This window comes from Dichotomopilus funicola (assembly GCF_033296635.1).
Source record: "Dichotomopilus funicola strain CBS 141.50 unplaced genomic scaffold C8A04scaffold_1, whole genome shotgun sequence".
NCBI classification, from domain to species: domain Eukaryota; kingdom Fungi; phylum Ascomycota; class Sordariomycetes; order Sordariales; family Chaetomiaceae; genus Dichotomopilus; species Dichotomopilus funicola.
In genome coordinates, this window is record NW_026944022.1 from 1,096,167 (window position 1) to 1,110,484 (window position 14,318).

The 14,318-nt window shown below is 54.6% G+C and overlaps 4 protein-coding genes across 4 annotated transcripts; 2 read left to right on the plus strand and 2 right to left on the minus strand.

Moving 5' to 3' along the window:
• Positions 1-347: 347 nt before the first annotated feature.
• On the plus strand, positions 348-2,761 carry C8A04DRAFT_8547 (uncharacterized protein; the record flags this gene model as incomplete). Its single annotated transcript, XM_062785154.1, has 7 exons — positions 348-382; positions 471-545; positions 607-906; positions 974-1,201; positions 1,262-1,298; positions 1,371-2,374; positions 2,479-2,761. The coding sequence occupies 7 exons, from the start codon at positions 348-350 to the stop codon at positions 2,759-2,761; spliced, it is 1,962 nt and encodes a 653-aa protein (XP_062641619.1).
• A 1,985-nt stretch (positions 2,762-4,746) lies between these two features.
• C8A04DRAFT_8702 (concanavalin A-like lectin/glucanase domain-containing protein) lies at positions 4,747-6,404 on the minus strand (the record flags this gene model as incomplete). Its single annotated transcript, XM_062785211.1, has 3 exons — positions 4,747-5,714; positions 5,766-6,071; positions 6,155-6,404. The coding sequence occupies 3 exons, from the start codon at positions 6,402-6,404 to the stop codon at positions 4,747-4,749; spliced, it is 1,524 nt and encodes a 507-aa protein (XP_062641620.1).
• A 1,853-nt stretch (positions 6,405-8,257) lies between these two features.
• On the minus strand, positions 8,258-9,589 carry C8A04DRAFT_24051 (uncharacterized protein; the record flags this gene model as incomplete). The annotated part of the gene is made up of 1 exon (XM_062778949.1): positions 8,258-9,589. One exon carries the CDS (start codon positions 9,587-9,589, stop codon positions 8,258-8,260), a length of 1,332 nt encoding a protein of 443 aa, XP_062641621.1.
• A 2,096-nt stretch (positions 9,590-11,685) lies between these two features.
• C8A04DRAFT_33718 (FAD binding domain-containing protein) lies at positions 11,686-13,551 on the plus strand (the record flags this gene model as incomplete). Its single annotated transcript, XM_062782570.1, has 4 exons — positions 11,686-11,787; positions 11,874-12,075; positions 12,201-12,927; positions 13,023-13,551. 4 exons carry the CDS (start codon positions 11,686-11,688, stop codon positions 13,549-13,551), a joined length of 1,560 nt encoding a protein of 519 aa, XP_062641622.1.
• Between the last annotated feature and the right edge of the window lie 767 nt (positions 13,552-14,318).

Consider the following 14,318-nt stretch of genomic DNA (forward strand, 5'->3'; position numbering starts at 1 on the left):
CTTTCGCTTTGTTCTTGGCCGTCATCGTTCGCTCATCGCTCGTTGTCCACCAGCCCCGTTGCTTCCCGCCTCCCACTCTCGGCCCACGTCCTCGAGACCTGCTAAGGGCTACCTTGTGCCCTTCCAGGCGAACCCTCGGCACCAATCTGACACGACCCTCCCGTGTTCCCCCCTACCTGAAACTCACCACGTTCGCTACCTTGTGACCACAAAGGCACATCGTGTTTTTACTTCACGTTAGCATACCCGCTTTGGCTTTTGAAACGCTCGTGTTCGCCCAGGCGATTGTTGACCAGTCTATAGCTTTTTCGTTTATTTTTTGTTATATTTACTTCATATTCGTAATAATGGCCGGTCCCGGTGGTGGCCCCCCTCGTCGAAGGTGAGTTATCCACTCTCTGATGCTGATACAGCTTTGTGTCTTTCGTTTGGCTGCGAAGTACTGACGGTGTTTCTTTTTTTTTATTTAGCCACACCAAGTCTCGCAAGGGCTGTGAGACTTGCAAGCGGCGTCACATTCGCTGCGATGAGAACTTTCCTCAATGGTATGGATAGTCGACTCGGGCGTTGTTTTCAAAACCCGTGGATAACTGACACGCCCCCCAGCCGTAACTGCACTAAGCACAAGATCCGATGCCCGTACAACGATGCCCCTGCGCCGGAAGACAGGGCTGGCTCGCCCGACAAGCCCGACCTCATGTGGACGCCGGAAATCGAGGCTACTATCGACCAGTGGCGCCGCACGGGCATGTTCCCGTTCCCCAGCCTTGGAGTCTACCCTGCGCCGGCCCCGGAGCTCCTCAGCCTTGAAGATCTGAGGTTGATCCATCATGTTGCTTCCATCAGCCATCAGATGCAGGAGCTTGATGCCAATGACTTTGCCCTCTGGACCCGGCAGATTCCCACGTAAGCTAAATACCTCTCGGGGGGGAAATGTAGACCTATCGCAGCACGCACTGACAGGCTCCTCAAGGATTATTCGCATCGGCGCGTCTCACCGCTACGTGCTGCACTCGCTGCTGGCCTTCTCCGCCATGCATCTTGCGTACCTGACTGGCTGCCCGACTGTTGGCAATATGGCTTACGAGCACCGTGGTGCCGCTTTGAAAGGACTGCAGGAAGCCATCAACACATTTTCTCGGGAAACCTCCGATGCCATCCTTGCTGCCTCGCTGGTCCTCTCCTGGCAGGCCACAGATTGGTAAGCAATACAATGCACCTATCCGGGGCAAACGCAGACGGGAACTAATATGTTTTATAGGCGGAGCTGGACCCAACTCATGCAAGGAACCTCTTCGGTGAGTCCTCCCCGGGCGTGACAATGGTGAAGAGAGAGAGGGAACCCTCGCTAACAGTGCCGCCACAAACAGGTCATTGAGGCTATGGATCCCTGGAAGCACGAGTCTCAGTTTGGCGACTTCATTGCAGAGAGCAGTACCTTCCCGACAGCCCCGCCGTCCCCCACGCCGGATCATCAGCCAAGCCAGCCCCGTGAGGACGACCTGCAAGCCTTCCAACCTGTTTTGCAGCAGCTCCAGAAGCTCGAATCGTACCTCAAGAAGAATCGGGAGGATACCAAGCCGGTCACGCAGCTCATAACTTTCATGAAGGGCTCTCGCAAAGTTACCTCCTCCCTGTCGGTAGCCCAGCAGTTCGACCGCCTGAAGCCCCTTCGCACTTGGCTGTTCTGGCTGCCTGTCATGTACTTGCAAAAGAATGGTGCATCGCCTAGCGCATTGGTGGTCATTGCTCACTACTACACGGCTGCTTTGCTTATGGAACGCCTCTTCCCCGAGATCGGCGCGGCCTACTTTGGGAGCATGACTATTGGACCCGTCGAGGATATTGCTCGGCGCCTGTATGCCATCCGCAACTCCGGCCACCTTGACGGCGACCTGCAGACCCCGCTCAACCTGATGGAGTTCCCCATTGAGACCGTTAACGAGTTCCGCTCCCGGATGGGATGGCTTCAACCCGTGCGCACGCCCTCGTTCCCGCAGTTCGACCAGCCCAGCTTGTACATGAACGAGGGCTCCCCGTTGATGCTCTCGGCGAACCTGTCCTCCGAGTACCTGCCTTACGGGGAGAACGTGGCTTTCAGTTACAGCACGGAGGACTTGTCTGTCATCCCCGAGTCTGGCCCGGCCAACAGTACCGTCAGCCCAATGCCGATGTCGTCGCCCTACGTCAATCCACACTACCTCAACATCCCCAGCCCGTCATATGGCGGGTACAGCCCGGCTTCGAGCACGTTTGGCGACTTTAGCGACAACTCCCCGGTAGTGTACAGTGATGCTGAGGACAGCGCTCCCTACGGTGTCGGTTACGCAGCTGCCTCTCCTATGCTGGGCGGTTCCAACACTTATGGCGTCGGGTTCGTTTCTCCAATTCAGACCGTGTGGACCTAACTGTGGCCCACACACTAAGGTCTGCCAGCCGCGGCTCGCGAGGACAACCGTGATTAACCATGACGACCAGGCCTTCATCCTATCTGAGCACCAGTCCGGATCATCCGCCCCCTGAGGATCTCTACTCGTGGCTTCCCCCGCAGCTGCCGGCCCATATGCCTTCGCCTTTTTTGGGCGCCGGGCAGGCCTTGCTTTCGGCCCCCGACTCACCTAGCTCTCAGTTCGTTCCGTTAGCAAACACAGAGCAGGGCGACCCCGCGGCAGACATTACGCCAACAGAGGTGACCCCGACGGAAATCACCCCCACTGTCCCGCTGAGCTCTCAGGCCAAGGGCAAGGGCAAGGCCTTCTAGCGGCAGCTACCCGGATTCTGCGACCTACGCATAGCGTTGACGGCACCACCTCTTTTATTATTTTTATTTTTTCCTTTTGAAATTACAAGCATCCGAGTTGCTTGCCGGCTTCTTTCTTCACCTCAACACAGACGCAATTGTACACCACCCTCCTTTTTTACGATCAAAGACAACAAACAACAAACAACTCGAAGATGGCACCGAACCCACGACATTATCATGCCGTGTTTCACTCATTTTTACGGCTGCGACGATCTCACCCTAATATCTTATTTTATTTTGCATTTTTTGATGCAACGACGCTCCTTTGTTACAACAAACCATCGAAGATACCCACTTATGACGCTCCTTATTACGCCTTTTTCGCGACACTGGCTGGTCCTATCCGAAAACAAACTATAGACTTTCCTTTGGCATTTTCCGCGGATCGGAACAGTTATTATACCCCATCGGTATTAGACACTCCTTTGACGACACATACAACTCACCGACACTGTACCAATGATCAAGCCATTTTTCATCGGCATAGAATTTCACTCCTTTATGATCACGATACCCAACTGCATAGCGACTGTTGTTTTGGTTTGGTTTAGCTGTTTGTTTTTTCTCTTTTTTTCTTCTCGGCTTGTGGAGGAATGTGTATTACGAGAGAGAACACGGCTATGGATGGATGTCTATCTTGACTTACGTCCGGAGGAAGGAAAAATGTGGTTTGTATTTCACTTGTATGGACCACAATGGTGTTTTCTCGGGTTTCTCTGCATTGGGCGGCGTTTATAATGGCTTATTGTATTGTTTTATGTTTCCCGTTTCTTTAATTTTCTCTCTTGTTTCTGCTTGATATGTACTGCTGTATTTCCTCGCGTGGGCAGAATGTTGGGAAAGGACATGGGTTGGGCTAGGAAGAAAGGAGCTAGTGGATGGGTTGACATCCTTTGTGGGCGTAGGATAATCTAATTAATTGTACGAGAGGAGGAAATATACTTGTTGGCAGCCCGACCTTGTCTCATGATACGATAGTAGTGAACGTTTTGTGATCATGCTATTAACCCCCACTACCTAACAATATCAAATATAATAGGAACCAAAGTAGTACGCATCATATTGTTCATGCAATCTTCTCAGTTGAATGATACTTCCCCCTCTCCGCCTTCTTCCCGAGACCGGACGCGGATTCCTCGTTGGAACGGCTATGGAGACCTCAAGGAGAGATCAAGGTCCCAGGATGGTTGGAGGAGTAGTGTCAGTGTGTGGGGCAGCCGCTCAAACATAACTCGACTGAGCGGAGTTAGGCATTTGACATAAGACGGTGAAGAAGTATTAAAAAGAAAACGGCAGAATAAAAGAACAGGAATTGGGGGGGGGGAAACCAAGCAAAAACTAGGCGGGTGAGAAGCAAATGGCACGACGTTGGAGTCAGCAGTGTATGTCTAGTGTTGTAAGCGGCCCCAATTCTAGCGGGGCCGCTATTACACTGACCATCTTCGAGATACATTTAAAACTCGAAAAGTGCAGCGGTCAGTTCTTGATATAGTACTAGAGCATGGATGTCCACAAACTCGCTAAACGTATCCGGGAACCGCCGTCCACATGTAAATCATATCAGTTGAAGAGGGCCAGACAAGAAGACATGGGGGAACAATTCAAATCGAACGCTCGATTGGACCTGGTAGAACCCTAAACCACCAACTCTAGGGATGATACGCAAACTGCACCCTAACCCCCACAAGATCAAAAAAAGAAGCATGTCCACTCCCCCGTACCGTTTCCCGAATTTCAAAATGCCCTATAAAACCACCTTACTTGCAAAACTCCATTCCCCAGGTTGTCTCAGGCTGCAACAAAATCACAAAACCAACAAAGCTCTGTTGTAGAAAAAGTACAGGTTCCCAGGGTATAAAGTCCCAGCCCACATGGCTGCTCACAAAGGAAAAGGGGAGACAGAGATAACAACACCAGCCCAAGCCTGTTTCTTGCTTTCCGTATCACCGCAATGCTCTTACACTCCTTGTGCTCCGCGTACTATCACTTCGTTCCCTCCCTGCTCCCTGCCGAATCGCATCCTGGTACGTAGGGATCGGTGGGCTGGGTGGGCCACTCGTTTGCGGCGGGGTCGGCCTACTGTGGTTACTCCGGACAGTGGCTGAGGATGCCCCGCGACTTCTGGTCAGACGGATTAATGGCGCGTTCTCGCTATCACTGCTTGTTCTTCGACTCTCAGTCCCTTCCTCATCTGAGTGCTCGGGGCTGGTATAATCTGGGGGTGGGCGGTTATCGGGGTCGTGTATGCTTGGCCCAGCGGGGCTTGACCGGAACTCGTGGGTTTGCCTGCCCGTACCACGGCTGCTGGGCTCGCCGCCCTCATCTGTCGGTACTAGTTGAGCGAGGGAGATATCGGTGGGGCTGCGGAGGGGCCCCGGGCTCGTCGGAGAAAGCATACGGAAATTTCCCGACCTGGAGCGGCCGTGGCCGTGGCCGTGAGCGGGTGTGTTGTGGCCGTGCCTGTATAGTTGAGCGGAGTGGCTGTATTGGTGACCCCGGGCTGGAGAACTCGTGAAGCCATCTTTCGTTCCGGTGGCAAGGAGGACCGTGTCGGTTTCTACCCCGTAAGGTGGTGGTGGTGCGAGAGAACCGGTCATGGGGGCAAGGCCCCACTTCTTCACATTGGCCTCGATAAACACGAAACCGGCCTGGCCAAAGTTGACGTGCACGGTACAAGGCCCGTTTGCCCCAATCGAAGGAAAGAAATTTGGCGATTTCAGGCCGTGCACCACATCTTCCATTTTTTTCCCGTTCCGTGTGAAGAATATGGTCCCAGATCGAGGGCGATATCCGACACCAACAACGTCGCCTTGGACGATCTGGGGGCCATAAGGGGTCGCGTTGAAAGGCTGGTTGTAGCGACGGGTACCGTTGGAAAGGTATGCGACCGAAGTCTTGTGGAAACCTGTTGCTGATTAGTTCTGAGTTGCTTGGAGTAGGTGTGTCCCGGCTCGCGCCTTACCTGGTAGCCTGAAAAGCGGATAAGGTTTGGTGGCCATTCCTATGCTGAGAAACGTGCTGTCGGGTTTTTCGTAAACCTTTGTTTCCCAGTAATAGACGTCGTTCTGCTTGGGGACGGGCAGATTGCTCATGACTGTGCACTCCGAATCGAAGAACTCAATCTCAGTCCTGGCCTCGACAAAGCAGTTGGCGATTTCTAATTCAGGTTCGAACTCCCATGCCGACACGCCCTTTTCCTGGATGGCTAGGTATTGTGATAGGGATATATCGGTTTGCGCCGATTCAGAGGGGTTCGCAGCGATGAAAGCTGTGAAAGTCGGTTAGCAACGAAGGATCAATCCAGGCTCCGACACGCGGGGAAAGGTGAGCCCAAAAGCTGAATCCGCCTACCCTTGGCCCTGAGGTATTCGGTCCGTTCCATGTCGTCCATCACCTCGAGGGCGTCGGCCTCCTCGCGCGCAAACGCTTGTTCGTCATCGTATTCGCCGGGCCGGCCGATCCGGTCAAGAAAGATGCGTCCAGACGCCGTGTATCGGAAGAAGTAGAAGACTAAGAAGATGCAAAGGATCAAGAGCGCGGACCCGAAGGACGACAAGAGGCCAATGACGATGCCATTCAGCCCCGGGCTGTAGTTGGCCATATTGAATAAGATGTTGTAATGTCCTAGGTTTGTGAGAAATCGTGTCTCGCCTCAGTTGAAGAATTCCAGCTCCGGATTGAGGGGCGCCCGCCGTTAGGCAGCGCTCTTCCCTACGATCGCCAGATTGAGCCCGTCCCTGGTTTCTTTTCCTCTTTTGGCGTGGATGCTGGCGTGACGATGTGTGCAGACACAACGGACCGTTGCGACGACACTGTTATCGCGGAAACTCGGATACGCAAAGCGCAGCAAAGGCGCGGCGGCGATGACAGGAGAGCGGTTCAAACGGGAGAAATAGGCAGGGCGTGTGGCTCGTTGTTTCTTTGTGCTTGTGAAGAGCCGCGAAGTCCGAGTGTCGGGAGCGTCGGTTGGGTGACGAGGACTGACGGGGTGTGACGCTGGCGCAGGCGCAGGCGTTGGCGCAGGTGGGGAGGTGATGCGGGTCAAGAGAGATGAATGACGAATGACGAAAGCCAGGGGAAAGGAAACAGGAATGAAGGCAAGGAAGGCGCCGCCCGCTCGTCAATGATCGCCAGGAATTGGAAGACGAGGATTTGAAAATGAGAAAATGGAAGAGGTAAAGATCAAGAAGCCATGGGGCGCAAAAGAGGTGTGGTCGGGGTGTAAAGTGAAGGGTTATTGGAGGAAGAGGAGGATGTGGATGAACGGACGGTGATGGCCCAGTTTCGCCTGGTGTTGGTCCCGAGACGGAGCCGCCTAGCAGTGCGCTTGGGCTTGACCCGTGAGAGGGCGCAGGCTGTTGAGGCCCTATCAGTCAAATGGAGCTCCACTGGTGTGGCGGGGATAGTGCATTATCAAGTGGCGGGGGAGTTCTTGGCGCATCAAATGGTCAAATGGACGGATTTGACCACCGCCCGGATGGGACGGCCGAAGATTGCCCCTTTGGATCCATCTGGCCAGCGCCAGCGGACAACCTCGAGCGAGACAGCTCACCACCTCACCAAAGCACCCCGTCAGCTCGGAATCGGAAACCAAGCGGAGTGTCTACCGGTCCGGCTTATATGGCCGTTTCTTTCGTCTGGCTTGACGGGTCGTGGTTCGACCTTCTGACATTCCGAGGCGTTTTCTCTTCTCTTATCTTCGTGGGGGTTACCATGCGATGGATGCCTGTATCCTTCTTGTACTTATCTAAGCGCAACTATGCATGTAGTGTAAAAGCCGGCGACCGCGCTGGGACGCTGTCTCCGTCAAGCTTAGTCTTGGTCGTTTGGAGTGTTCCAATTCGCAGGGCTACAGGGTATTTCAACTTTGGGTTGGGTGGGCCCTGCGTTCAGGGCCACACTCTTGGTTTCAGAAACAACGCGGCGGCGGCGCGACGGTTACAACACGGCCGGGGTCGGCTTCGTGTTTCGGATCCGGTTGCACGGATGGCCAAGGCGACAGCCAGTTGCCGTTTTGTGATCCCGCTCAATGCCGAAATACGGCTCGAGTGATGCGTGGTCGAGCGTTGAAGACACAAATATCTAACAATTCCAATCACTTCAGGACTTGATACACACCAGCGTACGTAGTGCAGGAATTGAGAAGCTTGAAAACAAAAAGAAATCCGCTCTTGTAGGCCTGGACCTGGTGGTTAAAACTATCAAATCGCTCTCCGTGCTGATTGATTGACTTCTTTACATGAAATACATACATACGTGACCCGACATAGTCCACCCAGCCTCGAACAACCCTACTGCTGCCCCGTCATACCAGTAATGCCCATCAACGCCTACATATAAAAAAGAATGATAACGTCCCATCCCATAACCGTCCTTCACGCCCTAACCGCTCGGTCGCACATTATGATCATGAAATCAATTCTCGTCACACGCTCCCGGCCTATAACATTGAGACTACTCGCGGTTCCTCCTCGCCCCAGCACCACCCCTCTTCTTCCGCTTTTCTTCAGCATACGCGTAGTCCGTCACCGAAGTGCCAGCGACAGAGCTGCCCGCCGTCGGGATGTGGTGCGAGTGGGTGTAGACCTTGGTGCCAACCTCGCTCGGAGCACTGCCAACTTCACTCTCTTCGATGGGGGGGACCGCAGCACTCCTGTGGCGCGAGCGCGAACGCGCGCGCTTCTCCCTCTGAGAGTAGTCGTTTGTGGATTCCGAGACGTACGATCCGCTGACAACACTCTCAGTGGGGGCTTCTTCGATACGGCGCAGGGCCATGGTCTCATCCGCCCCATGAGTGAAGCTGAAGTCACGCTTGGGCTTGCTCGCAGCCGCGCGTCCCTTCTCCTGCATGCGGCGAGCCTCGGCGCGCATGCGCTCGTTCTCGCGCGCGGCATTCTTGTCGGCGGTAGAGTAGACCTTGCGAATACGGCCGGCGTCCTTCTTGGTGGGGGTTGTAGTGGGGGTGCGCTCGCGGTTGGGCATGAGTTCGGAGGTGACATCGGTGCCCGCATCGGTGGACGCGGCTCCGCCGGCGTGGCTGGGGCTCATGGTTGACCAGCTCGGGTTGGTTGAGCCGTCCCATTCAGAGCCGTCCGCGTCGCGGTTGATGCCGCCGACACGGGCCGGCTTCTCGTGGCGATAGTCGCGGAGGTGCTTTTGAGCTTCCGCCTCGGCTTCTTCGTCGACGATGACGCCGTCTGCATCGACCTTGCGACGGTTCTTGCGCTCCTCCTTCTCGCGCGCCTTCTCCTCTCGCCGACGTTCCTTCTCGCGCTCCTTCTGCTCCCGCTTCTTACGCCGCTTCTCCCGGCCGGAAAAGTCGGAGACACCGCCGGTAATACCAGTGATACCCGTCGTGGCGCTCACCACTGTGGTGAGATCGTCACCCGTAGTGGTTGTACCGTCGTCCACATCCTTGTAAACACTACCTCCGCCGAGAATGGTGCTGGGTGTTGCGTCCGAGTAGATTGTGCCGTTCGGGCCCTTACGGCGCAGAACCGTGGACTTGTAATCGTCCCAGTCGCGCTTCTTAAAGTAAAACCCGCCGTTCTTCGCCCAGAAAAAGAACCAAATCCCCACAAGAACGAAGGCAACGCCAAGAAGGGCGAAGACGGCAAACACGGCGTTGTTGTTGATGTCCTGTGGCCGCATAGCACCCCGAGTTGGGTCGTCGTTTTCGTGAGAGGTTTCGTCTCGCGCGAGCAGAATCGTACGGGCAGCCAACGGCCCAAGCGACGCAACATCGGACCGACGGCCGAGGAGGCCGCTGAGAATCGCTGGTGCCATAGTTACGGCAAAAGGATGTCAAAATGCCTGGCTGGTTTCGCTGGTCACCCAGCCAAGCAACACGAAAGTGCCGTCGATGCAAAGGTGAAGTCGAAAAAAAGAAGTCGGGCTCAGAATCGAAATGCTCGAGAAGTCCGAGTAGTTTGCACGATGATTGAAGAAAAAAGATCAACCGGGTGGGTTGGTGACCCCAAATTGACAGAGTGAGAGGAAGACGGGTTGCCGGTGTTGGGAGGGAGCGATGTGTTGTGATTGTTCTGGTTCACCCAGAAACCGGGAGGCTGGGGACAGGGGTCTGCATGGATTCCTCTCGCTACGAATGAGAGTGGTTGGGGCCAGATACCAACACCAGGCAACCAGACGAACCAGTCAAATCCCAAACAAGTTACACAGGTTGGTTACACAGTACACAGGAGTTAATAAATAGCTGAATGGCCCGAATTTTAACGTTAACTTGAAGGCCAATGTTGTCCATCACCCAATTAGGTCGCAGAAATCTTGAGTCTGACCCCCACCCCACTCACACAATGAAGATGACGTTGGTAAACAAACCTTCGGGCCATTGCCTAGCAACCACTCAGCAACCATCTGCAAGCACTTAACGCGGTCGGCCCACCGGACCCTCCCCCCCCCACCAAAGTTGAAGTCTGAATCCCCGCAGAGAGGCTAACGTCGTCTGAAGATGCGTCCTGCTACCCCTCGACAAGAAGAAGAGACAACTCTCTTGGCCGCCATCCTCCTTTTCTGATGACTTTCCGCCCCAGGTTATTTTCTCAGCTCACCTCGGAGTCTGTTCAGCACATCCATTGAACCACCATACGCAGTATCCGCTGGCTGAAAATGTCGACTCACTTTGTCTTCGTTCCCCCCTCTCACATCGAGAACTTTGGCCAACGGTACCTCCTTGTATTCAACCTTAAACCGGCCACATCATTGCAGCGTGGAATTGATGGACATCCTCACCTTTGAGTGCACAGAGAGCCCTTGCTTTCTTGTTTTCTTTGGTTTTTTGTTCTGCCGATGGAGCCAGTCAATTAATTCCGTGGATTTGTCAAGTGCCATTTTCCTATGACATGAGAACCACTTATCAGATCTTGAAATTAGGCGGATAATTGAATCCGCCACATCCTTCCCTTGTTACGGCTGTGCCTTCATCTCGGTTCAATTCTGCGCAGTACTATGTTCCCGTGGCTGGCCGGTGTGCGTGTGTTTTCCTTCTTCATGCTCAGTTCATAGTTTCACCGAGGGCTTCCTAGCAGAGCTGACAATGCAAACCCTAGAACTTTGTAGGAGTGACCAACAGCGGTTTACCCCAATGTCGACGATGTGTACAATACTCCGTATTGGGATAATAAATGCAGAGCGTTCACGAAACTCCGGAACCTTGGCATCTTGGGCCCTAGGTAAGCACCCAGCGGCGTCCAATGAAGGACCTTGTCCCAAGATTGAGCTCCGAATGCCCGTCAACGCCGGAGAGTTAGAAACGCCGGGCCGGGACAAGAGTTCTCTGTAACTCGGGTCGGGATGGGTTCGTCCCGACACAAGGGACCGGTGGCCTCGGCCCGAGAGGCACGGCAAGGTTACTCTCATTTGGCCCGACGATCTGGAAAAGGGGATTATGAGGCTTGGTCTGTCGTATTAAATGCGAAGCCAATGAGTGCTGTGTATATACGTCAGCGACCGACGCGCGACGTGGCTTGGTTGCTTGGCTGCTTGGCTCTGCGCGCTGGCGCGCCTGGCTTCCCAAGCGATCCATCCTGACATCCCAGGTGATGTCGCTCATGCCCGGAAGCCCCAGAAGATCAGCCCTATCGCTTCCATCGTATCGGCGGCCGAGTGGATATGAGGACTACGGACCGGGACGACATATCCCCCGAAGGCTAGACTGATGCTCCGGGCCGATGATCGGATGTTTGATAAAAGAGTCGTGTGCCCAGATAAACATGATGTGCTGTTGTATGCAGCGTTGTCAAGGTGGTAGAGTACTCATACTTACGTTACCTTGCCTGTCACGAACAAGTCGAGTCTTCCAACTCTCTTTCTCTTGCGCCGTTTACTCTCTCGAAGCTCCGCGCACCACCGGTCCCAGCCACAGAATGGGGATATTTACCGCGCCTTTGGTCACATTGGCCGTGGCCGCTGCGTTCTATGCTACCGGCATCGAAGCTAAGTGCGGCCCTTGGCCTGAGGTCTCCTGCGTTAGTGTGATCCGTTTTCTCTCCTCGTCCTTGGTCACTGGAACCCCTGGCCTGGCGTACTTGATGTCTCGCTAAACTCGGCGCAGTGCAGGAAACTTGTGGCAGCTGGTTTGGGACACAGTGTTGTCTTCCCCAACGAGACGACATACCATATGAGCCTTGAGTCCTATTGGTCAACCAGCGCCGCTCTCAGCCCGTGGTGTATGGTTTTCCCTTCTACGGCCGAAGATGTCTCTACTATCATCACGACAGTCGTCGCGGGTCACTGTCCCTTTGGTGTGAAAGGAGGTGGACACGGCTCCTTCGCCCTCTCGAATAGCGTCGAGCACGGTGTCACGATTGATTTCGGTAATCCAGTTTCTGTTTCCTGAATGCTCTCCTTACATTGGGCTGGCTCACTCTCCGTTCCCGAGCGGCGAAAAAAGAGGAAAAAAGTGGTTTCGCTAACTCGATTTCTTCTCGAACAGGCAATATGAACGAGACGACGTACAACTCCAAAACCGGGATTGCCTCCATCCAACCAGGCGCCCACTGGCAAAGTGTGTACGAAACGCTGGCACCCCATGGGGTAGTAGCCACCGGCGGCCGTGCAGGCTCAGTCGGCGTCGGCGGCTTCCTCACAGGCGGCGGCAATTCGTTCCACTCAGCCTCTCACGGCCTGGGATGCGATAATGTGGTCAACTTCGAGGTAGTGATTGCAGATGGGTCCATCATCAACGCCAACGCGGAGCAGAACCCAGACCTCTGGGTCGCTCTCAAGGGCGGATCGGGTAACCTAGGCCTGGTCACACGTTTCGACCTGAGCACCATCAAGTACCCCAATCCTGCGAAGCCGGAGATCTGGGGCAAGTTCATCTCATACGACCCATCCGCAGGTGGCGGCGTCATCGATGCCATGGTAGACTTCACCGACAAGGCCCACCTGGACCAGAACACGACCTCGATCCTGTACTTTGGCCACGTCCCGGCCGCCGGCGGGAAGGTTATCCACCTGGGCCTGGAGAACACCATCGGTGTCGCCGACCCTCCGGCGGTTGCTGGCTACCGCAAGGCTGGCAAGATCCTGACCGAGAACGGCATGGTGGTGCCCATGACCGAACTTGTCAAGTCGGAGGGCCCGGCCCAGCCGGCGGGACACCGGTAAGTTAGCAGAACCAGTACTACCTTTACAAGCACTTGCCGGGTACCTATGTGTACTGTGATTGCTTCCAAGTTAGCTGACCGGACTTGAACAGAAACATCTGGTTCTCACTCGCGTTCAACAACGATGCCCGCGTCATGAAATTCGCCACGGAGCAACACGAGATAGCCGTAACAAAGCTAACCAAGCTGTTACCAGGCGACGACGGCAACGGCAACTTCACCACCATGTGCGCCTTCCAGCCTCTAAACCGAGTCATCGCGGACCACGGCATCCAGCGCGGCGGCAACGTCATGGGACTAGACTACTGGATCCAAAAGAGCGGTAGCCACGGCGTCCTGTTCCTAGCTGAGCTCGGCCTGCACGGAGCCGAGAACGAGAAGAAGGCGTACCCGATCGTGCGGGCATGGGCCGCCGCTGTCGAGGCGTACGCAAGGGATCTTGGCGTCGGCTGGGGCTGGCAGTACTTGAACTATGCTGGCGCTGAGCAGGATCCCCTCGCGACGATCGGGCCTCATGCGCTGGGGAAGCTGCGGGCTGCGGCTAATAAGTACGATCCGGATCGTGTTTTTCAGAGGCTGCGCGCGTCCGGGTTTAAGATCCCCGAATATGAGAGGTTGTGAGGTGCTAAGGGGTGTACTCCCTTTGGTGTGGACTACTTGTATTCGAGTGTGTGGACGAGGTGTCGGTTATAGGTTACTATGTATTCATTTTGTAATAATTAGCCCGCCAAGTAGGGTAGTGCTATGAGAACTTATACTGTGTATGCTGTATCCCTTCCGTCTATAGCTCCCAGACATAATGAGCCGTGACATGATTATGGACAAGAGCCACACTATGTATTTCGTCGTGTAAGTCAAACACCCTGGTTTTTGACCACATCCAATTTCGGTCGCTTGGCAAACCCACACCAAAGCCCTGGTCAGGTCAACGCAAGGATGTTATGGTGAGGCTACCGATAGGCGCTGTGTATCATGAACCGCCGAGGTTAACGTCCTGGCATGGGCCTTTTCCGGCGCGAATTGGGTTTCTAAGCGGGTATCAAGTTTCAGTATTGCGTCGATTTGTGTACGTCATCACACGGTGCTATTTTTGGATCGCAAGTCGTCGACCGCTGCGAGTTAGCTATCCCAGCAGCGCCTTTCGATTCGTATCGACAGACCGCGGTTGACGCTCAATGGCGGTGGCTTGACAACCCGAGGGAATCGTACTAGCGACCAAACCCAGCTGTCATCGTGTAGCTCTGTCCTACACAGGGCCAAAACTGATGGATTCCAAATGGCCAGATTACCGAATTTCTCTCCATCAAATTATCGACTTTTGTGTGGCCCTTTAGACTTGGTGCCAAAAATAGCTGATCCTTGTTCCGCGGCTACAAGGCAACAGGGGT